The following is a 24,222-nucleotide window of genomic DNA, read 5'->3' as shown; positions in this document are numbered from 1 at the left end:
TGCGGGATCTGTGTGGGGAACGACTCCTTGTTGCCTGTCGTTCCCTGCGGGATCTGTTCTGGGAATGAGTCCTTGAGGCCTGTCGTTCCCTCATTGCCTCCCTTTGTTCCATGGGCTCTGACCAGTGGATGTCTCAGCTCCCCTCTGAAGACTCTGGTTCGTCCCGTTCAGGCCTCGGAGCTCGGCCAGCGTCACGAGCAGCATCCCAAGCCGAGCTGTGGCCATCGTGGTGCTGCCTTGGAGATTCTCTTTGGAGCCCCTCGAGGGCCGCCCTGTGACTGGCGTCCTGGCCTCTTGTGGAAGGGCTCGCGCGACACCACCACATGCTTCTTGTAGCAAAGAGGGGTTGAGGCCTCAGCCTGTACTCGTGGCATGTGATTTCATGGATGTCGTAGCTGCAGGGTCCCAGCCTGTGCAGGATATGGTGGAAAGCCTGCTGGCAGAGGGGACACATGGCTCTTCGGCAGCCCCAGTCCCAGATGCAGGGAAAACAGAAACGGTGCTGGCACGGGCTCACGCGGGCCTCATCACGGATGGTGTCCAGGCAGATCATGCAGTTTGGGACCTCGAAGGCATCCAGCACCACGGCCTGCATCAGCCGGCTAGTGCTGGCCACCGTGGAAGAGGTGCCCTGCTCCGATGCCATCTCACGCGGCAAAGGAAGATGATGCCAAGCTGACGGCCGGCTCTGGGGACGCAGCCTGCGGGAAGCAGCCAAGGGGATGGAGGGAAGCGCTGAAGAGGCGCTTGCTCGGCCTCGAGGCTGGGCTTGTGGTGCCATGAATGCCAACGATGTCCTGGAGCAGACGAGTCACACCAGGACTATCTCTGTGAGCTCCTGCTCCGCGGGCAGGACACTGACTGCTCCGACACGTGCTGGCAGCAATCGGGAAGGCAGGAGAGTGGTTCCTGCTCCACAACGGCAGCACAAGAAGGGTTGGGGTATGGCAGGTCAGGAGCAGCGGGTCCTCGTCCAGCAGAACCTCTCTGTGCTCCTGGCAAAGAGCTCGCAGGACGGGGTGTCCTTCCTCTCACCGTCAGACGTCTGCCCGGGGCTGCTGCAGCCTCAAGAGGAGGAGAGTCACGGGGGTCTCTGTGACATCACAGAGCTTTGGGGGACCATGCCCAGACTCGGCCAATCACGGCACGGTTTGCACCTCAAAGCCCACTGAGTTCCAACCCCACCCTGGTTCTTCCTGGAGAGCTCAGCCTCCTGGGCTGCAGCAGTGCTGTGCAAGGTGAACTCCAGAAGTCCCTTACCACCTCCTCGAGTCCACGATTTGGGGCAGAATAAAGTCTAGGCAAGACCCAAGTGTCCTCATTCTCCTAAACCCTCCCTGGAATGGTTAGCAAGAAGATGAAGCACTCACAAAGGGTTCCAGCTGATGGTGGGAAAGTTACACCTTGTCTGCTGCCTCTCGTGTGCATTAAATGAAATTCCTCGCTCAGCAGGCGAGGGAAAGGCAGCAGACGGGGTGAACCTGGGCGCTGGTAAAGCCTTGGACACCATTTCTCACTGTTCTGCTTGAGAAACTGGCTGCCAATGGTCTGGACGGACGCCCTCCCTGCTGAGAGCAAAACTGGGCTGGATGGCCAGGACAAGGAGTGCTGGGGCCACTTCTGTCCAATGTCTTTATCCATCACCTGGATGAGGGGATCGAGAGCTCCTTGAGCAAGTCTCCAGATGACACTAAACTGGGCAGGAGTGTGGATCTGCTGGAGGGTAAGGAGGCTCTGCAGAGGGATCTGGGCAGGCTGGATCCACGGGCCCAGGCTCTGCAGGGGGATCTGGGCAGGCTGGATCCACGGGCCCAGGCTCTGCAGAGGGATCTGGGCAGGCTGGATCAATGGGCCCAGGCTCTGCGGAGGGGTCTGGACAGGCTGGATCCACGGGCCCAGGTTCTGCAGGGGGATCTGGGCAGGCTGGATCAATAGGCCCAGGCTCTGCGGAGGGACCTGGGCAGGCTGGATCCACGGGCCCAGGCTGGATCCACGGGCCCAGGCTCTGCAGAGGGGTCTGGACGTGCCGCGCGATGCATCCTGGTATTTGTAGTCCAGGTCCTATTGCAGGGAGCGGCGGGGCAGCGCTTCGGGACGACATTTCCCGGCGTGCCCCGCGGCAGGGGGCCAGACCGTGCTCGTCAAAATGGCGGTCAGGGGTTTTCGTCGAGATGGCGGTCGGGAAGGGGTTCCTGGAGCTGGACCTGTACGGCCTGCTGGGCATCGGCGAGAAGGCGACGGAGAAGGAGGTCAGGGCCGCGGGAGCCTCGCGGGGAGCGCGGAGCGGGGCCCGTCTCATCGCTGCTGCCTCGTGTCGAGCTGGGCGATTGCTGCTCCGCAGGGGCTGGGAAGCTGCCTGTGAGAAGGGCCTGGGGGGCGGCTACAGCGGCTGAACGTGAGCCAACGGCGGCCCCGGTGGCCGGGAAGGCCAGTGGTGTCCTGGCCTGGGTCACCGTGGGGTGGCCAGCAGGAGCAGGGCATGGCAGGGATCGTCCCCCCGTGCTCAGCGCTGTTGAGGCCGCGCCTTGAATCCTGGGTTCAGGTTTTGGGCCCCTCACCCCAAGAAGGACATTGAGGGTCTGGAGCGCGTCGAGAGAAGGGAACCTCAAAGCCCGTCCAGTTCCACCCCTCCCACTGGATCAGGGTCTCCAAGCCCCATCCAACCTGGCCTTGAACCCCTCCAGGGATGGGGCAGCCACCACTGCTCTGGAAAACCTGGGCCAGGGCCTCCCCAGCCTCGTCTTTCTCTCTCCACTGCAGGTCCTGGTTTCTCCCGTAACAGAAAAAGGCCTAACGTGGTGAGACATCTACCTGCCTGGAGCAGGGCACCTGTGGATGGACACCAACACCGCCCCCGTGTTCGACAGAGGCACCGTCCTCAGGAATTTCTCTGCGAGCAGAGGTGCCAGTGTTTGTAAAAACCTCCTGAATTCACAGACTGCTGCAGCCTTGGGACAGGTGACCTCCTTCAGAGCGGCGCTGGCCAAGCGTGCCTGCTCTCTCTTGAGACTATTTCAGCCCATTTGCGCTTTTCCAAGGACTTGGGGGTTTTTATTTCAGCAGGAACTGTTGGAATCTGTTGTAATTTGTTGTTCTAATGCAGCAATGCTGCTGCCCCTTCATCGCCATTTGGTTTAGGAATTTCACCCCTCATCCATGCTCCTGTGTAAAAGGCCACGGCCACCTTTGACCTTTGAGGCAGACGAGGTGCTCAGGAATGTGGTTTAGTAGCAGACAGTTATGGTTGGACTGGATGATCTCCAAGGTCTTTTCCAACCAAACCACTCTGTGATTGTACGACTCAGGTGGGATGTCCCATTCAGGCCTCGGAGCTCCTAACGAGCAGCATCCTGACTCCTGCTCTGCTGTTGCTTTGGCTTCTCATGGAGTTGTAACCCCAGGCGTGCTGAGCCCGTGGTGCCACCTTGGGGACCCGTCCTGATTGATTTGGCTCCTGGTGCTTGCGCCCAGCATGGCTGCTGACCCTCCACGGAGACTGGCTCCTCTCTGCATGCTGTTCCCTGCAGGAATCGTGGCCTCCTCACTGGTGATGCTCTTCTCCCAGAGGAAAATGGGATGTCCAGTTCAGGGCTTGGAGCTCATTCCTCATCCCAAGCCCTCCTCCTCTGCTGCCCTCGCTGTGCTCTCTGGCTGCTGTGGGATCTGTGCTGGGAATGGTTCCTTGATGCCTGCTGTTCCCTGCATGATCTGTGCCGGGAATGGATCCTTGACGCCCACTGTTCCCTGCAGGATCTGTGCCAGGAACGAATCCTTGACGCTTATCGTTCCCTGCAGGATCTGTTCTGGGAATGAGCCCTTGAGGCCTGCTGTTCCCTGGATCCTGCCTGATGGAGGTGCCGGCTCCTCTCTGAAGACCCTGGTTCGTCCCGTTCAGGCCGCGGATCTCGGCCGTCGTCACAAGCAGCATCCCAAGCCGAGCCATGACATCGTGGTGCCTCCTTGGGGTCTTGCTTTGAGCTGCCCTGTGACCGGCATCCTGGCCTCTTGTGGAAGAGCTGCGGCTTCAGGTATGCCACCACCCCCTCCTTCCAGCAGGAGAAGGCAGACATCCCTTACTGTGGTCACAGACCGTGACACTGCAGGCCTCATAGCTGCATGGTCCCAGCCTCTGGAAGAGGTGGTGAAGAGTTCACCAGCAGAGGGGCCACACAGCTCCGTGGCGGCTCCGCTCCCAGATGGTCCCAGCAAGTGACTTTGGAGAGAGCTCCATGAGCTCCGTCCTTTGAGATCATCAAAGCCTGCCTGGACGCTGCCCTCGCTCAAGCAGCAGTGCTGTGCAAGGTGAACTCCAGAAGTTCCTTACCACCTCCTCGAGTCCACGATTTGGGGCAGAATAAAGTCTAGGCAAGACCCAAGTGTCCTCATTCTCCTAAACCCTCCCTGGAATGGTTAGCAAGAAGATGAAGCACTCACAAAGGGTTCCAGCTGATGGTGGGAAAGTTACACCTTGTCTGCTGCCTCTCGTGTGCATTAAATGAAATTCCTCGCTCAGCAGGCGAGGGAGAGGCAGCAGACGGGGTGAACCTGGGCGCTGGTAAAGCCTTGGACACCATTTCTCACTGTTCTGCTTGAGAAACTGGCTGCCAGTGGCCTGGACGGACGCCCTCCCTGCTGAGAGCAAAACTGGGCTGGATGGCCAGGACAAGGAGTGCTGGGGCCACTTCTGTCCAATGTCTTTATCCATCACCTGGATGAGGGGATCGAGAGCTCCTTGAGCAAGTCTCCAGATGACACTAAACTGGGCAGGAGTGTGGATCTGCTGGAGGGTAAGGAGGCTCTGCAGAGGGATCTGGGCAGGCTGGATCAATGGGCCGAGGCTCTGCAGAGGGATCTGGGCAGGCTGGATCAATGGGCCCAGGCTCTGCGGAGGGATCTGGGCAGGCTGGATCCACGGGCCCAGGCTCTGCGGAGGGATCTGGGCAGGCTGGATCCACGGGCCCAGGCTCTGTGGAGGGATCTGGGCAGGCTGGATCAATAGGCCCAGGCTCTGTGGAGGGATCTGGGCAGGCTGGATCCACGGGCCCAGGTTCTGCAGGGGGATCTGGGCAGGCTGGATCCACGGGCCCAGGCTCTGTGGAGGGATCTGGGCAGGCTGGATCCACGGGCCCAGGCTCTGCAGGGGGATCTGGGCAGGCTGGATCAATGGGCCGAGGCTCTGCGGAGGGATCTGGGCAGGCTGGATCCAGGAGCTGGGTCCAAGATATGATCCCTGCAGAGCTCTGTGCTGTTCCCAGCAGGTTCTGCACTGGGATCAGCTGCTTGCTGCACGCCTTTCCCTGGAGGAACCTCTAGCTCCGCCAGGGGAGGTTCAGGCTGGACATTAGGAAAAAATATTTCACAGAAGAGTCATTGGGCAGTGGCAGAGGCTGCCCAGGGAGCGGGTTGAGTCACCTTCCCTGGAGGGGTTTAAGGGACGGGTGGATGAAGTGCTGAGGGACATGGGTTAGTGTTTGATAAGAATGGTTGGACTTGATGATCCGATGGGTCTCTTCCAACCTGGTGATTCTATGATTCTAGGACCTCTGGAAGCTCCCGTGGGAGCTGAGAAGGCCTAGGATGTTCAGCTGTCATACAGGGGAGGGAAGAGGAGAATTTGCAGAGAGACCTGGTTTAGCAAGTTTGTCATCCTTGTGGGTGAGGAAATTTGGCTGGTAATTAAGTTGACAGGGAAGCCTGAATGGGAGGGAGAGAGCCGGGTAGCGCTTGCTTGCTGTTCATGGATGGCCAAGTGAATGAGAGGCAAGGGATTCAACAAGGGGTTTGGCTAAAAGGGTCCATAAAACAGCAGTTGAAGAGAAAACGGAGCAGCACAGATAGAATTTCTTTGAACAAGTCCTTCAGTAGGGAGGAACAAGGACCTGATCCTGTAGATGGATGCGTTTAGGTGGCTGTCTTCGTAACGGTGACTGGAGACTGTGTGTCCTGAGGGACCATGAGGACCAGCCGTGTGCAGAGAGAGAGATGTGGGGCGAGCTCTTGGAAAAGGAAATGAAACACAATAATTCCATCACCATAGAATCATAGAATCACCAGGTTGGAAGAGACCCACCGGATTATCGAGTCCAACCATCCCCATCAATCACTAAACCATGTCCCTCAGCACCTCGTCCACCCGTCCCTTAAACCCCTCCAGGGCAGGTGACTCAACCCCCTCCCTGGGCAGCCTCTGCCAGGGACAAATCACCCTTTCTGTGAAATATTTTTTCCTAATGTCCAGCCTGAACCTCTCCTGGTGGAGCTTGAGGCCATTCCCTCTTGTCCTTGGGAGAAGAGGTAAAAGAAAATGGAAGGAGGTATCATCGTGGTAGGAATGGTTGGACTCAGTGATCCAGCGGGTCTTTCCCAACCTAGTGATTCTGTGATCTCCTGGTTTATGGTGGTGAATGTGCTTTGAGATTTGAAATAAAATAGGAGATAGGTCCGTGATCCAAAGAGATAAAATGTGTAATAGGAGACAAACTTTGTTACATCAGGAGCTCTGTAATGAGCTTAAACTGCGAGAGGATTGCTCAGAAGTTTTTTTTTTTCCAGTGGAAACTGGATCAAGTTATGCAGGGCAAATAGAAATTTATGTACAGACGAAACTGGAAGCCAAAGCACAAAAGGAGATGTTATTCTCAAAGAACATACAGGGCACTAAGGGGACACTGTAAGTAAACTGAGCAGGAGGGTGAAGGAAAGAATTTGTTCACTGCTTATTTTGGAAGACGGTTAATAACAGCTCACACTCAATTCTTAAATGTTTAATGATTGTTCTTCAGTCTTTATGGAAAGGATTAAGTGTGATCAGCGGGCTCATGCGGTTAACACGGGCACGATGGGGGAAGAGTGTAGGCTGGAATAAGGAAACATGAGCAGAAATGAGACTTCTTAGATAAGTTAACTGCGTGCAGTTCTGGAATCTCAAATAAAAGAAAGGTATGGAACGTGTCCAGAGGAGGCCACGGAGACGATCCGAGGGCTGGAGAACCTCTGCTATGAGGCCAGACTGAGAGAGTTGGGGTTGTTCATCCTGGAGAAGAGAAGGCTGCGGGGAGACCTTAGAGCAGCTTCCAGGACTGAAAGGGGCTCCAGGAAAGCTGGGGGGGAGCTTTTTACAAGGCCATGTGGGGATAGAATGAGGGGGAATGGCTTTGAAGTGGGAGGGGGGACACTTAGATGAGATCTTGGGAAGAAATTCTTCACTGTGAGATGGAGATATCCTGGCCCAGATTGCCCAGAGCAGTGGTGGCTGCCCCATCCCTGGAGGGGTTCCAGGCCAGGTCGGATTGGGCTTGGAGCCCCTGATCCAGTGGGAGGTGTCCCTGCCCAGGGCAGGGGTGGGACTGGATGGGCTTTGAGGTCCCTTCCAAGCCAAACCATTCCATCATTCTGAGTTCCATATTTTCAAGCCAGCCAGGCCTAATGGAATTCAAGGAATTGCAGATCAGTCGGAATAATTTCAATTCCCAGAAAGAGGCTGGAACAAATGAGCAAGTAATCTGTTCGCAGCCACTTCCTAGGAGATAGCAGGGTAATAGCTAGAAGCAGCCTGGATTTATCAGGAACAAATCATGTCAAGCAGCACTATTTCCATCAATCACAGGGTGTCAGGCTTTGGGGCAGGAAGGAATGATAGCGCTCTCCGACATCGTGACTTCACTTGAGGTCTTGGTTCTGTACCTAAGGCATTCCCAGAGCAAACTGGGCAGGTTTTCCTAACTACTGGGAGAAATATATTGCAAACGACTGTGTGAGGCATCACTGCCAAAGCAGAAACGTGCAGGAGATCGACTGGAGTCTGTCCTGTGTCTAATCCTGGTCAGGACTCTCATCGATGACTCATTAAGCCTGTAGATGGTGAAAGCTGAAATAAGGTTCAAGCCCTTAAGAGCAAAAGGATGGAATACCCAGCAGTCTTTTAAAAGCTAGAGAAGAATCTTAAAATAATGTTGGGTTTTATTGTAGAATTATGGAATGGTTTGAGTGGAAGGGACCTCACAGCCCACCCAGTCCCACCCAGACACCTCCCACTGGATCAGGGGCTCCGAGCTCCATCCAACCTGGCCTTGAACCCCTCTAGGGATGGGGCAGCCCCCACTGCTCAGGCCAACCTGGGCCTCCCCACCCTCACAGAAAAACATTTCTTTACAGAATCTCATCTCAATGATGATCCTGTGCTGTGAATTCCCATGAGGAAGCAAAACATTTTGATTTCCAGCACTAAAAAATCTTCCGTAAGCTTTTGGGTTCCAGAACAAACAAGGTAGAGCACAACGTAATATACCAGCAGCTTCAAATGTCTTGTTGTATAGAGCTGTTGCTTGCTTGGACAGAAGCCTTGTTCTTGCCAGTTTGCTTACAAGGCAGTTGTGAGTTGCCATGACCCTTTTTTCATCATTTTTAATTAGAATAGCTTGGCAGACGGGCAGAGGGATGCAGAGTTGGAACAGTGTCATCTTTGCTGGGCAGGAATAAGATGCACTAGCAGAAATCCACAGAATCACCAAATGGTTTTGCTTGGAAAAGAACTTTAAGACTTTTTGTGGGTTGGAACAGAGGATCTTCAAAGTCCCTTCCAACCTTAACTGTTCTATGGTTCTGTCATAAAGGAAGTCCAACCATCAATCCAGCCCTGCTAGGTCCACCACCTGACCATGTCCCCAAGTATGAAATCTACTCATCTTTTAAACACCTTCAGGGATGGGGACTCACCCACCACCCTGGGCAGCCTCTGCCACTGTCTGAGAACCCTTTCTGTAAAGAAATTCCTCCTAGTTTATAACCTGAATCTGTCCTGGTGCAACTTGAAGCCATTTCTCCTTGGCTTGTCCCAGGAAGAAGAGCCCAGCACCCACCTCACCCCAACCTCCTTTCAGGAATTGTCCAGAACTAGACTAGGGGAGGCTGATTACAATGTTAGGGGGGTAAATGGATCTTGGGTTGGAGCAGCAAGGTGATTTTTGCAGATAGAGCTTCGGACGTGTAACTTGGGGCCACAAATGCTCTCAGGAGCTTTTTGGACCCCAGTTGGTGATGCAGCGTGGCGCAGTTTCAGCACAAGAGGGTCAGGGCTGCTAAACACCTTGGTTTTGCTCTAGAATTGTCCTTTCCAATGTGAGCGCAGCAGCAGAATTCCCTGTTCTGGCTGAAAGCTCTGCTGCCTCTGAAGGAAGGATGTGACCCAGCATCTCTTCTTTTGAAGGACAATAAAACAAAGACAGAAAGCGACATTTCTGTGTTTCTCCTAAATTCCCTGAGTAGTCTTTGTCTGGACGCAGCCTGACCTTTTGTCAAGATAAGCTGAGCCCTCATTTTTATGCCTCTAACCCTTGTGTTTCACAGACGGTGGTGAGAGGCAGCACAGTGGAAGTGGAAGGTTACATCTCCGGGATCCTCAATGACATCCAGAAGCTTTCTGCCATCAGCTCGAACACGCTGAGGGGCAGGAGCGCCACCAGCAGGAGGAGAGCTCAGTCCCTCGGGCTCCTGGGGGAAGACAGACCCCCAGACGTGTATCTCCAGAGTCCCAAAGTGGACTGGGCGGACAAATACGGCAACTACCTCAATTGCAATGGTGGCACCAAGGTGACCCGGGGGCAGACAATGTGGCTGGATTATAAACCCCGCTTGGAAGGACAACCTCATCCCAACAGTTTGGTCATGAAAGCCCAGTCCCTCGGGCCTTCCGAGTTCCAGGACGCCGACGGCAGCTGCCTCCAGCGCTCCTTTGGTTTGCAGCACATGCCGATCCTGCTGGGGGAGAACGAGAAGATGGGAAGAAAGAGCTCAGAAGAGTGTTGGCCTTAGCCTTGTCTCCTATGCCATGCAAACTCCAGACCCTCCGGGGAGGGCAGCCCTAGCTCCAAATAGAGGGAGAACAGCTTGAAGAGGAGGCTGTTGCACAGCGTGTTCCCGTTCTCCAGTGGCTTGAACAAGTCGGGCCCCTTCCTGCAGATGAAGGTACCGTTATCCAGTATTTCTGAGCAAGGGCACAGTTGACTTTGCAGTTGCAGAGGTTACTTAGGCAGCTGAACAAAGTGAATTGCAAGCAGCCTGCGACCATCTGTTATTGGTATGACTAATGCTGAAATCAAAATAGTCCTGGACAGGGGGAGCGCGTGGCCTGCCTAAGCTTGTAGAATCACAGAACAGTTTGGATTGGAAGGGACCTCAAAGCCCATCCAGTCCCACCCCTGCCATGGGCAGGGACACCTCCCACTGGATCAGGGTCTCCAAGCCCCATCCAACCTGGCCTGGAACCCCTCCAGGAATGGGGCAGCCACCACTGCTCTGGGTAGCCTGGGCCTCCCCACCCTCATCATGAAGAATTCCTTCCTAACATTTAATCTAAATCTTCCGCTTTCCAATTTAAATCCATTCCCCCTACTGCCCCTACACAGAGCTGGAAAGTGTAGCTGGGTCTACAGGAGAAAGGCTTCTTGGTGGAGCCGTACTGGCAGGAGCGTAGGTTGGGAAGGAGGTAGGGGACTTGCTTATTTTTGCCCTTCTGTTTCAGTAGCATAGTTGGGCCACACAAAAAGCAGCTTCCAGGACTTCCAAGAGGCTCCAGGGAAGCCAGGGAGGGGTCTTGATCAGGGAGTGCAGGGGTAGGATGAGGGGAAGGGTTTTCAGCTGAAAGAGGAGAGATTGAAATAAGATATTCGGAAGAAATGTTTTCCTGTGGAGGTGGGGAGGCTCTGGCACAGGTTGTCTAAAGAAGTTGTGGATGCCCCATGGAGGTGTTTGAGGCCAGCTGAGGTGAGGCTGATCCAGTGGGAGGTGTCCCTGGGGTTTGGAACTGGACATGCTTTGAGGTCCCTTCCAACCAAACTATTCTATCCTACGTTTCTATGATCTGCTGGCTGGTGGCCCGTGCCCGAGTAGAGGAAAAGCAACCACTTCTTTCTCCTCTAGCAAGAGCCTCAGCTCTCTCACAAGGAGGAACAGAGGCTGGAAGTCAAACTGTGTCCCTGTGTGGCCGTGTTTGGTTGTGCTTGAAGCCGCCTGTGAGAGAAGTAGGAAGGTTGTGGAGAGGAGGGAGCTGGGCTCTTCTTCCAAGTGACAGGGGACAGGATGAGAGGGAATGGCCTCAAGCTCCACTAGGGGAGGTTTAGGCTGGATATTAGGAAGAAATATTTCACGGAAAGAGTCACTGGGCGGTGGCAGAGGCTGCCCAGGGAGGGGGTTGAGTCACCTTCCCTGGAAGGGTTTAAGGGATGGGTGGACGAGGTGCTGAGGGACATGGTTTAGTGGTTGATGGGAATGGTTGGACTTGATGATCTGATGGGACTTCTCCAACCTGAAAAAAAGTAGAAGTAAAGTAAAGAAAGCTCTTGAGGTTGCCTAGTAAGTCTCCCATCCCGGTGATGGATCTGTGCCATCACTGCTGGTTGTTTATCTAAGCTGCTCTTAACGGCCTCCAGTGATGAAAACCTTTGTCTTCCCTACAAATGGAGATGATGATGGGTAATTATAACATGTAAGACATGCACAGTCATAGGTGGAGAGGGGATGCAGGTGTTTGAATGTGGTGGGTGGTGGGTGCCTACAGTCACAGAATCATAGAATAACCAGGTTGGAAGAGACCCATCGGATCATCGAGTCCAACCATTCCCATCAACCACTAACCCATGTCCCTCAGCACCTCGTCCACCCGTCCCTTAGACCCCTCCAGGGAAGGTGACTCAACCCCCTCCCTGGGCAGCCTCTGCCAGTGCCCAATGACCCTTTCCATGAAAAATTTTTTCCTAATGTCCAGCCTGAACCTCCCCTGGTGGAGCTTGAGGCCATTCCCTCTTGTCCTGTCCCCTTTCACCACGAGAAGGTTGGTTGCTCTTCTCTTTGGTACAACATGGGGAGGTGGGTGCCTCCAGTCACCCTGAGAAAGTTGAGTTCTCTTCCCTTTCCCCCAAATATGAGGGGAAGGAGTTGAAGAACCAACGACATCTCAACGCATCCAGAGATCGAGGAGGTGGATACCAGGGCTGTCAAAGGAGCAGGAAATAACCTTACACGTGGTTGGACAGACGTGTGTGAGCTTGCGTGCATGTTGTGTTCCCTTTCGCATGCTTTAGGTTATATAAGAGTTTTTTTTGCCCCCTTCTCGTGAAACAAAACGAGAGTTGGGAAACAAATGCTTCATTGCCATGAGCGTGTCTGCACAGGATGGCAGGGGTGGAGCTGGTGAATGGGGAGGAAGTCGCTTGTGACAGGCAGTTGGTGTTTGCGCATCCCTGCACCCCGATGCCAGCATCTGTAAATCATCCTTTCAAGGCCTTCGTGTGTGGAATGAGCTCTGTGTGTGTTGGGCTTATGCAGATTGCACTGTTGGCAAAAATCCTTGTTCAAGAAGTGCACAGAATTAAATTCTATCCTCTCCAAGCTTGGGGAAGAGCGGCTGGAAAGCTGCATGGAGGAGGAGGACCTGGGGGTGTTGATTGATAGTTGGGTGAAGATAGTTGGCCAAGAAGGCCACCAGCATCCTGGCTTGGATCGGGCATGGGGTGGCCAGCAGGAGCAGGACAGGGATTGTCCCCCTGTGCTCAGCGCTGGGGAGCCCACACCGCGAATCCTGGGCTCAGTTTGAGCCCCTCACTCCAAGAAGGACATTGAGGGGCTGGAGTGAGTCCAGAGAAGGGAACGGAGCTTGGGAAGAGTTTGCAGCACAGGCCTTATGAGGAGCAGGTGAGGGACCTGGGGCTGTTTAACCTGGAGAAGAGGAGGCTGAGGGGAGACCTCATCGCTGTCTACAACTGCCTGAAAGGAGGTTGTGGAGAGGTGGGAGTTGGTCTCTTCTCCCTGGTGAAGTGATAGACAAGGGGAAACAGCCTCGAGATGCACCAGGAGATTTAGGTTGGACATTAGGAGGAATTTCTTTACTGAAAGGGTTCTCGGGCTCTGGCAGAGGCTGCCCAGGGTGGTGGTGGTTGGGTCACCATCCCTGGAGGTGTTTAAAGACAAGTAAGTGTTGTATTTGGGGACTGTTGTGGACCTAGCAGGGCTGGATTGATGGTTGGACTCAATGACCTTAAAGATCTTTTCCAACCCAAACCATTCTGTGGTTTTATTTTCTGTCTGAGACAGAGAAAATGAGCACTCTTTTAAAGATTTCTCTGCTGGCACTTTTGGGTTCCCGTGCCCATATTATTAAGTTTGCTCATAATCTCTCTGACTCTAAGAGAGAAAAAGCTTCCTGCTTTGAAGTTCCCATTTTGCCCTATAATATAAATGATTGGCTTGCTCTTTTGGAAGCCACGACTCTGTCAGATCCACTGTTACCTTTTGTATAACTACATAGATGATGTATTTTATACCTCGATGTTGTTGAGTTTTAATTACTCAGCATTTCCAGGGTGAGCATTAGCACGTCAAGATTTATCCTTCCTGGGAGCAGCGCAGGCATGGGAATGCATATCCCGAAGCCACCTTCCCACAGGCTCTGATCTCACTCCATGGCTTCAAGCAAACAGGGTTGGATGCATGAGTGAGAGGTCTCCAAAAGGCTGGAGTGCTTTGGGGAGCACTGGCAATCCCAGTCATAGAATCATAGAATCACCAGGTTGGAAAAGACCCACCAAATCATCAAGTCCAACCATTCCCATCAATCACTAACCCATGTCCCTCAGCACCTCGTCCACCCATCCCTTAAACCCCTCCAGGGAAGGTGACTCAACCCCCTCCCTGGGCAGCCTCTGCCAGGGACAAATCACCCTTTCTGTGAAAATTTTTTCCTAATGTCCAGCCTGACCCTCCCCTGGTAGAGCTTGAGGCCATTCCCTCTCGTCCTGTCCCCTGTCCCTTGGGAGAAGAGCCCAGCTCCCTCCTCTCCACAACCTCCTTTTAGGTAGTTGTAGAGAGCAATGAGGTCTCCCCTCAGCTTCCTCTTCTCCAGGCTAAACACCCCCAGCTCTCTCAGCCGCTCCTCTTGTTCTTCAGCCCCTTCCCCTGCTCCGTTCTCTTGTCTGGACTCGCTCCAGAGCCTCAACATCCTTCTTGTGGTGAGGGGCCCAGAACTGACCCCAGGATTCAAGGAGCGGTCTCACCAGTGCCGAGCCCAGAGGGAGAAGAACCTCCCTGGCCCTGCTGGCCACGCCATTTCTGATCCAAGCCAAGATGCCCTTGGCCTTCTTGGCCCCCTGGGCCCCTGCTGGCTCGTGTTCAACCAACACCCCCAGGTCCCTCTCCTCCAGGCAGCTCGTGGGGCAGGTTTGGGGCTGTAGAGGTGACACGTGGCTCTGAGCAGCCTCACGCTGGCCACCCCCTGCAGTCCTGGTGCCCAGGGCTTTTCCCAAGCCTGAGCTCTCCTTCCGTGTCTGATGAGCAGGAACGCTCTGCAGGGACCAGTGGGAGAGAGTTTTCAGTAGGCAGCGCAGAATTACCCAGAGGGAGTTAGGCCAAGACATCAAAGTGATTTACAGCGTTGGCATGAATCCTCTTTCCTTTTATACACAGGAAGATCAGAGGCACAGAGGGAGGAAGGATTTTCAAACTCTGCAGCACAGGTTGCCCCTGAGTTTTGGTGGCAAGGCTGGAATGCTTGTGAGCAGCTGGGTTTTTATTGTGGTTTTTGTGGGTTTTTCAAAGCATGTGCTTTAAAAACTGCTTCAATTTGGAGGTCCTTAAAGCACCATCCTGTAACTGATTCTTGAAAACATGCATCTACCTGGCTTTCCTGAGTCCTGCAGCATGTGCTGCTCGGACCTGGAGACGAGAACCTAGAGCTCGTGACTCCCTTCTCCTACTCATTACTGATGCTTCTCGTTAATCCGGGTTAACCTGAACCAGGGTTGGGACAATCCCAATCCCAAGTAAAGGCTGGGCGGCGAATGGATTGGGAGCAGTCTTGAAGAGAAGGGCTTGGGTGATGAGGGAGGAGAAGCTCAACAGGAGCCAGCAATGTGCGCTCCCAGCCTAGAAACCCCCTGTGTCCTGGGCTGTATCCAGAGCTGTGGGAGCAGCAGGGAGGAAGGGGATCCTGCCTCTCTGCTCCCCTTGGAGAGACCCACCTGGAGCCCCAAGTCCAGTTCTGGATCCTCAGCACATGGAGGACACGGAGCTGGTGGAGTGAGTGCAGAGGAGGCCACGGAGATGATCCGAGGGCTGGAGAACCTCCAGGCTGAGAAAGTTGGGATTGTTCAGTTTGGAGAAGAGAAGGCTGTGGGGAGACCTTAGAGCAGCTTCTAGGACGGAAAGCGGCTCCAGGAAAGCTGAGGAGGGGCTCTGGATCAGGGAGGGCAGGGATAGGATGAGGGGAAACAGTTTTGAGCTGCAAGAGGGGAGATGGAGATGATATCTTGGGGAGAAATGTTTTGCTGAGAGGGTGGGGAGGCCCTGGCCCAGGTTGCCCAGAGCAGCATCTTTGATGTGTTTGGGAGGCACAAGAAAGCACGTTGTCCTTTGTAGCCCCTACAGCCCCACCTGTAAGGAGTGATCTTGGAGATGCTTGGATGGTCGAGCCTTCCAGCGCTGTGTTCAGGGGCATCTCGGGCTGTAAGAATCACATCCTGGGCAGGAGAAAGAACATGTGCTCTTCAAAAGTGCTGAGCTGGAGCACAGCAGATCTGGAGAAGCACTCGTAGCTCTCAGCTGGTGGTAGAACCAAAGCTGCTACGCACAAACCCACCGTTCTGAGTTGGTTTATGAAGGGCCTGTGGAGTTTCTACCCACCAGTGCCACTGAATTTCAGGGTGGGACCTCAGTGTAGATTTGAGTCCTCTATGAAGGCTTCCTCCGAGTGCTTGTAGAAACAAGATCTGTTATAACCATAATGTTTATCAAAAGTGAGCTGCAAGCCGTTATCTGTTTTTCACAGGGCAGAAAATCCACTCATTAAACATTTGCTGAGGGTGATAACTGATTTGCATCTCCAGGAGGGAGCTAATCCTCCAGTCATCTCTTTTACACCATGCAGACGCTTGACTGAAACCAAATTCCATGCATGACTAGCTGGAAGTTTACCTTGTAGTGGAGCTCAGAAGGGGCTCTGCTTTTCTTAGAACTCAGGCGCTATGGAATGAAAAGGTTCTATGTTGGAGAAGTCCCATCTCCTCTTCGAGGTTAAATCACAATGGCAAAAGAAGCCCTCTGCTGTCCTTCAGGTGTATTTGTGGTCACCAGATGGTGTCCTGGTCAGATGACATTAGAGCAGCTTCCAGGACTGAAAGGGGCTCCAGGAAAGCTGGGAGAGGGGCTCTTGAGCAGGGAGGGCAGGGAGAGGATGAAGGGAATGGCTTGAGCTGCAGGTGGGGAGATCAAAATGAGATCTTAGTCCAGAGCAGTGGGGGCTGCCCCATCCCTGGAGGGGTTCAAGGCCAGGTTGGATGGGGCTTGGAGCCCCTGATCCAGTGGGAGGTGTCCCTGCCTATGCCAGGGGTGGGACTGGATGGGCTTTGAGGGCCCTTCCAACCCAAACCCTTCTATGATTCGGTTACTGAAGACACTTTGCTTTTCTACCATTTTCACTCATATTTGGCTGTGAAGGTTCTTGTGGTGGTATTCCAAGTGGAAAGAGCTTCTAAAGATAGGGTTCTTGGTGCTCAGACGCAGAGAGGGGGGTAAAATTCCAATGTCCTTCCTGCTTGGAATCTGCTACCATTTGTTAGCATCCAAAACCTGGGCTAGGACCTCCCCGCCCTCACAGCAAAACATTTCTGCCTAAGGTTTCATCTCCATCTCCCCTCTTTCAGCTCCAAACCCTTCCCCTTGTCCTATCCCTGTCCTCTCTGATCTAGAGCCCCTCCCTAGCTTTCCTGGAGCCCCTTTGAGTTAGTGTGAGCATCCGAAGTGTCTGATGCACGAAACCTGTAAACGATCCCTCTCTTCTCTACCAAATTACCTGTTTAGATGCTTTCTGGATAAAGTTGCACAATTTGCCTGGTGAACAATAGCTTTATTATCTTTGCTTTAGAAAAAAAGCTGTCTCAACAGTTACTGTGGCACCTTGGCAGGGAGAAGCCTTGCCTATGGGAATTGCTTGAGACAGCATCTTGCAGAATGAACTTAGCTGCAGGCTTTAAAATGCAATTTCTCTGGGTTCGGCTGATGGAAATGTAAAATTGCTGAGCAGCAAGACAAAAATGTTTTCAACAGGGAAAGGCAGCCCTAGAAGAACTGTTAGAGTGAGTCCAGAGGAGGCCATGGAGATGATGCGAGGGATGGAGAATCTCCTGTATGAGGCCAGGCTGAGAGAGTTAGGGTTGTTGAGCCTGGAGAAGAGAAGGCTGCGGGGAGACCTTAGAGCTGCTTCCAGGACTGAAAGGGGCTCCAGGAAAGCTGGGGAGGGGCTCTGGATCAGGGAGGGCAGGGAGAGGAGTAATAGTCACAAGGAACTGAAATATTCATCTTCAACTCAACTTCAGAATTCCTGGGTGCTTTTAAAAGGACATGTGAATGAGCACTGCCCGCTGCCCAGGATGATGCCGTTAACTCCTCTGTCTGTAATTTCAGGCTAAATGAAGAGCGAATCGCAACCGTGTGTGATTCCGTGCTGCAGGCTCTGTCCTACCTCCACTCGCAGGGGGTCATTCACCAGGACATCAAGAGCGACTCCATCCTCTTGACCCTGAATGAGAGGGTAAGTTTGAATCCATTCTGTTGATGCTGACTGGAAGGGTCAGTTTCCTGAGCCAAATTGTCTCCCGTCATCTGTGCTGCAGCCTTGGTCTGTCTCCTTGTTTCATAGAATCAGAGAATCACCAGGTTGGAAAGGACCCACCGGATCATCGAGCCCAACCATTCCCATCAATCACTAAACCATATCCCTCAGCACCTCATCCACCCGTCCCTTAAACCCCTCCAGGGAAGGTGACTCAACCCCCATTCTCTTCTCTGGACTCGCTCCAGAGCCTCAACATCCTTCTTGTGGTGAGGGGCCCAGAACTGACCCCAGGATTCGAGGAGCAGTCTCACCAGTGCCGAGTCCAGAGGGAGAAGAACCTCCCTGGCCCTGCTGGCCACGCCGTTTCTGATCCAAGCCAAGATGCCCTTGGCCTTCTTGGCCCCCTGGGCCCCTGCTGGCTCCTGTTCAATTAACACCCCCAAGTCCTTCTCCTCCAGGCAGCTTTCCAGCCAGACTTCTAGTCTGGAGCTGCCCAGGGTTGTTGTGCCCCAAGTGCAGGACCCTTTCTGTTCAGCCTCTTGTTTGTGCCCTGGCCTCTTACTCCCTTTGCCTTTGGTGTTTCCTTCAACGTTCTTTAAAAGCGATCCTTAAGGTTGGTTGTTTTTCTCTTTGGACAGGTCAAACTCTCCGATTTTGGCTTCTGTGCTCAGATCAGTAAAGATGTGCCCAAAAGAAAGTCCCTGGTGGGAACTCCCTACTGGATGGCCCTAGAGGTTATTGCGAGGATACCGTACGCCACCAAGGTAAGAAACTGAGTCCCTCCCATCAGGAGAGGCAGCAGGTGATATTCCCAGATGTCTCGGGAAAATACCCATTGGCTTTGCTAGGAAGAGCCTCTGAAGTCTGTTTAAAATACAAATCATAGAATCACCAGGTTGGAAGAGATCCACCGGATCATCAAGTCCAACCATTCATGTCAAATACTGAACCATGTCCCTCAGCACCTCGTCCACCCATCCCTTAAACCCCTCCAGGGAAGGTGACTCAACGCCCTCCCTGGGCAGCCTCTGCTAGGGACCAATGACCCTTTCCATGAAATATTTTTTCCTAATGTCCAGCCTGAACCTCCTGGTGGAGCTTGAGGCCATTCCCTCTCGTCCTGTCCCGTGTCCCTTGGGAGAAGAGCCCAGCTCCCTCCTCTCCACAACCTCCTTTCAGGTAGTTGTAGAGAGCAATGAGGTCTCCCCTCAGCCTCCTCTTCTCCAGGCTAAACACCCCCAGCTCTCTCAGCCGCTCCTCTTGTTCTCCAGCCCCTTCCCCAGCTCCGTTCTCTTCTCTGGACTTGCTCGATCGCTACGATGACAGGTTTTATTGTGATGGTATCGATATTTCCTAAACCAGTAGAAAATCAGGTTCCTCTTCCGGGAACACGGTGTAAACCTGCAGTCTTATACCTGAAGCTTCGGGGTGGTTTGTATCTGCTGAGGTGAGGACAGATGTCAGCGAGGAGCAGCCCGTGGCCTGATAGGGATCAGTAAATCCCTTGGTGGCACTAGGGGAGGAGGCACAGCTGGGAGCTCTGGATTCCGGGCTGGTGGGAGCAGACGGATTAGCCTCGGTTACCAACCGACCAGGTGAGGTGAAGCTGTTACTTGCAGAGCTTTGCGTGTTGCATCAGCATTGTGGCAGGGGCAGAGGTGGGAAGATGCCTTCTGAACTGTGGTGGGGAGTCCAGCAGCGACCCTGAGTACCAGTACAGGCTGAAGAATGGATCGGGAGCAGCCCTGAGGAGGACCTGGGGTGCTGGGGGAGGAGAAGCTCAACAGGAGCCGGCAATGTGCTCTCCCAGCCCAGAAACCACCCATGTCCTGGGCTGCATCCAGAGCCATGGGAGCAGCAGGGAGGGAGGGGTTCCTGCCCCTCTGCTCCGCTCGGGGACACCCACCTGGACCCCCAAGTCCAGTTCTGGATCCTCAGCACAGGGAGGACACGGAGCTGGTGGAGTGAGTGCAGAGGAGGCCACAGAGATGATCCGAGGGCTGGAGAACATCCTGTGCGAGACCAGGCTGAGAGAGTTGGGGTTGTTTATCCTGGAGAAGAGAAGGCTGCAGGGAGACCTTAGAGCAGCTGGGGAGGGGCTCTTGGTCAGGGAGTGCAGGGACAGGACAAGGGGAGCAGTTTTGAGCTGCAGCAGGGGAGATTGAGATGAGATCTTGGGGAGAAATGTTGTTTTGTGAGGGTGGGGAGGTCCTGGCCCAGGTTGCCCAGAGCAGTGGTGGCTGCCCCATCCCTGGAGGGGTTCAAGGCCAGGTTGGATGGGGCTTGGAGCCCCTGATCCAGTGGGAGGTTTCCCTGCCCATGGCAGCAGGGCTAGAACTACATGGGCTTTGAGGTCCCTTCTCACACAAACCATTCTGTGATGTTTTCTTCTCTCGGTACCATTAGTGGTGGGTGTTGTGGTCTTTGTGCAAGCGACAAAGCAGGTTCTTTTGCTCTGAGCTGTGTGCACTGATGTGGCGTTGGCTCCTGCAGGTGGATATCTGGTCTCTGGGGATCATGGTGATCGAGATGGTGGATGGAGAACCCCCTTATTTTAGTGACTCTCCAGTCCAGGCAATGAAGAGGCTCTGGGACAGCACCCCTCCCAAGCTGAAAAACTTCCACAGGGTGAGCATCCGGGCACACGCTCTCAAACCTGATGGTTATTGTGGGGAAACGTCTGTCTCAGCCCTTCCTGGTACAGCTGGATGTGAAAGCACCTTGCTAGGACATGTTTCCTGGGGAACCTCCTTGGCCTTGGTACCTCAGTGGACTGAGCTGGTGCTGACAGCTAGTGGCTGGCTGGGAAACAGCCCTGGTGCTGGGAAGTCACCTGGCACAGACCTGAGAGCAACTCAGAGCTGCCTCAGGCAGACCCAGTGGTTAATATCTTCTTGATAGAGCAGCTCATCTTCTAGGGAAGCAAACAGGAGGTCCTCGCTCTTGAGATTTTCCAGCTTCGTGGCTTTTGGGACTGCAAAGAGTGTGTTCTGGTCAGAGCAGGAGAGCTCAGTGCAGGCAGAAACTCATGGAGATGCTGCAGCTGCTTTGAAGATCAACTCAGCTTCACGATTTCTTATACAAGAGTCGCAGTGACATGAGAAATACAGTGATTACCTTTTAGTCCCCAATTTGAGCGGTCCTCCTCTCATTTCCATCCCAGATCAAATAGCTTCTGCAGCGTTCCAAGCTGTCCAGCCTTCCCGATTAATCAGAATATCTGCAGCTGCTAAGACTGAATTATTTAACAGAGGAGACCGCTGAGCCGAGAGCGAAGGCTCCGCATCCACAGCTGCTCTTCCCTCCCTGCCTTTGTTAGGCTAATTACAATTCCAAGGTCACATCCTGGACCTGGTGCTTCACTCCTTTGTGGTTGCAAAGCCCCTTCTGGTCTGGCTTGGTGAGGTGACTACCACGGGCTGCAAAAACCCTTTATAGTCTTGTCCTGGGAAGCAAAGTGGCTTCCAGAAGACCTCGGGATGGCTGGTGAGCATCCTCCCTGTCTCCCTGCTGAGTGGAGCTCAGGACCCGCTGTGGACCCAGCCTTCCGTTCACGGCTCGCTGAGGTCAGTCGTTATGGTCCTGGGTGCCCTCAGTCTGCATCAAAATAACTAAATATATACTGAATTCATTTTTGATTCTGTTTTAATGATGCAGAGGCTTTACCACCAGCAGGAGATGTGCTGTGGGTGTGGGGTCTGGCTCCTTACTAGGCTTTAACCGATCTTTCAAAGCAAAAACCCGCTGAGGTCACGTAGCTTTTGGGTTCTGCGGTTCCTTTATCTTCTCGTAGCGGCGCCATCAGACTTCTGGACTCTCAAGCCCTGTTTGGGAATTATATTTAACTACTTTTTCCACAGTCTGTGTCCAGAAAAATAATGGATCAAACCTTCAACCCCAAGCGATGAGCCTTGGGCAGCAGGAATTCTGTTGAATTTTTGAGCTGAAAGGCAGAAAAGATTAAATAACATTTGATCCTTGTGAGTCCCTTCCAACTCAAGACACTCAGTGATTCCATGAGCAAAATGGGAACCCAAATTCACGTAGATGGAAGGGTGAGGCAGGTGGTCTTGTCTTAATTTGCTGCTCCCTGTTGAAAAGAAAGCCACACGGGTAGATGTTGTGGCTCCCAAGGACAGAAAAGTATTATTCTAGCATAAATCTCAACATTTCTGAGCAAAAATGGGGTTAAAAATTGAGCTGTAGAGCATCCTTTGTAACCAACCCCACCTTGCGTGAGCTGTTGCCTGGTCCTCTCGGGGCTTGACTTGGTTGCTTGCTTTTTCACAGACCTCCCTGGTTCTGAGAGACTTCTTGGAAAGGATGCAGACCTGGCATCCGCTGGAGCGAGCGACGGCCCAAGAACTTCTGGATCACCCTTTTTTGCTCCAGATGGGACTCCCAGAGTGCCTGGTGCCCCTCATCCAACAGTACAGGAAACGCACCTCCACCTGCTGACCTGGCAGAGGAGAAGGTATGGGAGAAAATCATATTTATATACCTATAAAAACATAATCCCGAGGCCAGGCGGCCTCACCCTGCCAATGGTGTTTGGAACTGGTCAGCGATCTCTTTAGAGGATGACATGTGACTGTTGCCCTCGTGTCCTCAGCCCTTGGTGGCTTCTCTCTTGCTGAAGACAATCAACGCACCCTGGACCCCAAGGGGACTGAGTACGTCTTGAGAACAGAGCGGGTGTTTCCTGATGAGGGGATCGCTTCTTCCAAGGAGCCGGTGCTGCAATGTGGTGTGTCCGAATGTTCCTGCAAACTTTGGCTGCAGACTACTGAACCAACCAATAATTCCCCATCAGAAATGTGATCTTTGTTTTGTTGGTTTTACACTGGAGTCTCGACCCAACCTGAATCCACGTTTATGGGGCATGGACCCCTCCAAACTCTCAAACGATGCACAAAGACTTGATTTTTTTTCCCTCTGAGACTTTTTCACGGATGATTTTCATTCCCTTCAGTTAAACATGGACCTAGAAACCTGTTTTCCTAGGGAGCGGATGTGATGTGTGTATATTTGTTTTGGAATGGCTCTCGTGCATCCACACGCTTCTCTTTGGCTGAGGAATTCGGCTGAGGTTTAGTGGTCAATCTTGAATCCATTTCATGATCTTAAGCTTTTTGGAGGAAGAAACCTCTGGATACGGGGCTCAAAGCGGACTCGGTGAAGACGCTTTTCTTGCTACCAGGCTCTGGTGCTTGAGAAGCCGCGTATGCAACAACTTCATCGCTGGTTGGGCTGGAGAGTCTGAGAGCTCATTTCTACATTTGTTTTCCAAGCACCTTTTTTCCCAAGCCCTTTCTCCTGAGGAACGCCGCTCCGGAGATGCTGTAGGAGATGGAATGAAACAGCTCCAGCTCTCCTGCACATCCCAGGAGAGGGTTTTGTGTCCCCGAGAGGCACTTTGAGCCCTTCCTCCCCCACCCAGGGAGGAAAGGAACTCTTGCTCTATGTTTTGTCCTGGGAATGCCCTGCCCCTCCATCCCACTGCTGGTATGTTTGGAAGGTGGCTGGTTGTCTGAACAGCTCTTTCGGTTGTTTTAAAATGGATTTAGCTGTTTTGTACGATGCCCTTTGTGCTCAGCGAGCTGCTCGAGGCAGTTAGGTCTCGGTCAGGGCGTGATGTTGTACAGTGCTGGTGTGTGTCGTGTGCGGTCTCGAGGAGATCATCTTCCATGTGGAACTGGGATCCTGTTTTGAAACTGCAGATACGCGTTTATTGGGATTTAAGTTATTCCTGGGACAGCCCCACTGTCTCAGAAACGAACCTCATCGTTGAATGAGAAGGTGTTAATAGTCTCTCTCCTCTGCCATTCCCTCCGGTTACAGATCCTGCTTCAAAATTGAAGCCGCAGTCAATTACTTGAAGTCATTTGGGATGGAATTGGTCTGCACTGATCCAGCCATCTCGCTGCTGGGCACCTCTCGGTTGGCTCTGGAGGCGAGAGGGATGCCTGCAAGGGGGATCCAGCTCCCTCTTCTCTGCAGAGGGAGATCCAGCTCCCTCTTCTCAGCAGAGGGGGATCCAGCTCCCTCTTCTCAGCAGGGAGGGATCCAGCTCCCTCTTCTCAGCAGGGGGGGATCCAGCTCCCTCTTCTCAGCAGAGGGACATCCAGCTCCTTCTTCTCAGCAGAGGGACATCCAGCTCCTTCTTCTCAGCAGAGGGACATCCAGCTCCTTCTTCTCAGCAGAGGGGGATCCAGCTCCCTCTTCTCAGCAGAGGGGGATCCAGCTCCCTCTTCTCAGCAGAGGGGGATCCAGCTCCCTCTTCTCAGCGGCCTCTTCTCAGCAGAGGGGGATCCAGCTCCCTCTTCTCTGCAGAGGGGGATCCAGCTCCCTCTTCTCAGCCCCCTCCTGCAGAACCGAGCGTCTCCATTGCTCTATGGGCGGCAGAGGGACCGCTGGGCTCGCCTGGGCTGGCTGGGGGAGTTGGGGATGATGAAGTTGCTCGCAATGAATTCATTGAGCTCCTCCTTAGCTGCACTGGAAAATTTTGATGTAAAATGTTTCTGTATTCCAGGTTTACTGCCTTTTTTTTTTTTAATTAAAGGTAAAAGAGCAGGGCTTTGAAAAGATTTATAATTTGAAACAAACGATCCTGCTCGTCTGTA

At 53.3% G+C, this 24,222-nt stretch overlaps 1 protein-coding gene and 1 pseudogene across 2 annotated transcripts; both read left to right on the top strand.

Moving 5' to 3' along the window:
* Nucleotides 1-2,136: 2,136 nt before the first annotated feature.
* On the top strand, nt 2,137-4,499 carry LOC138723413 (uncharacterized). 2 transcript variants are annotated; one of them, XR_011337865.1, is made up of 3 exons: nt 2,137-2,249; nt 2,761-3,305; nt 3,796-4,499. XR_011337865.1 is itself a non-coding variant. In XM_069862365.1 (3 exons), the coding sequence occupies exons 1-3, from the start codon at nt 2,147-2,149 to the stop codon at nt 4,211-4,213; spliced, it is 663 nt and encodes a 220-aa protein (XP_069718466.1). In that variant the 5' UTR covers nt 2,137-2,146; the 3' UTR covers nt 4,214-4,499. The 2 variants fall into 2 exon arrangements, 1 of the variants encoding a protein (XP_069718466.1); XM_069862365.1 differs by having other exon boundaries at nt 2,761-2,902.
* An 85-nt stretch (nt 4,500-4,584) lies between these two features.
* LOC138723294 (serine/threonine-protein kinase PAK 6-like) lies at nt 4,585-24,174 on the top strand (annotated as a pseudogene).
* The last annotated feature ends 48 nt before the right edge of the window (nt 24,175-24,222 follow it).

This window comes from Phaenicophaeus curvirostris, chromosome 8, assembly GCF_032191515.1.
Source record: "Phaenicophaeus curvirostris isolate KB17595 chromosome 8, BPBGC_Pcur_1.0, whole genome shotgun sequence".
NCBI lineage: Eukaryota > Metazoa > Chordata > Aves > Cuculiformes > Cuculidae > Phaenicophaeus > Phaenicophaeus curvirostris.
This window is presented reverse-complemented; position numbering and strand designations above follow the sequence as displayed.

Excerpts from the sequence above, each read along its gene's own strand:
- LOC138723413 (XM_069862365.1), top strand. The coding sequence starts at position 2,147 with ATGGCGGTCAGGGGTTTTCGTCGAGATGGCGGTCGGGAAGGGGTTCCT. Across the intron at positions 2,250-2,760 it reads AGAAGGCGACGGAGAAGGAG|GTCCTGGTTTCTCCCGTAAC; the intron begins GTCAGGGCCGCG and ends TCTCCACTGCAG. Across the intron at positions 2,903-3,795 it reads GAATTTCTCTGCGAGCAGAG|GATCTGTTCTGGGAATGAGC; the intron begins GTGCCAGTGTTT and ends CGTTCCCTGCAG.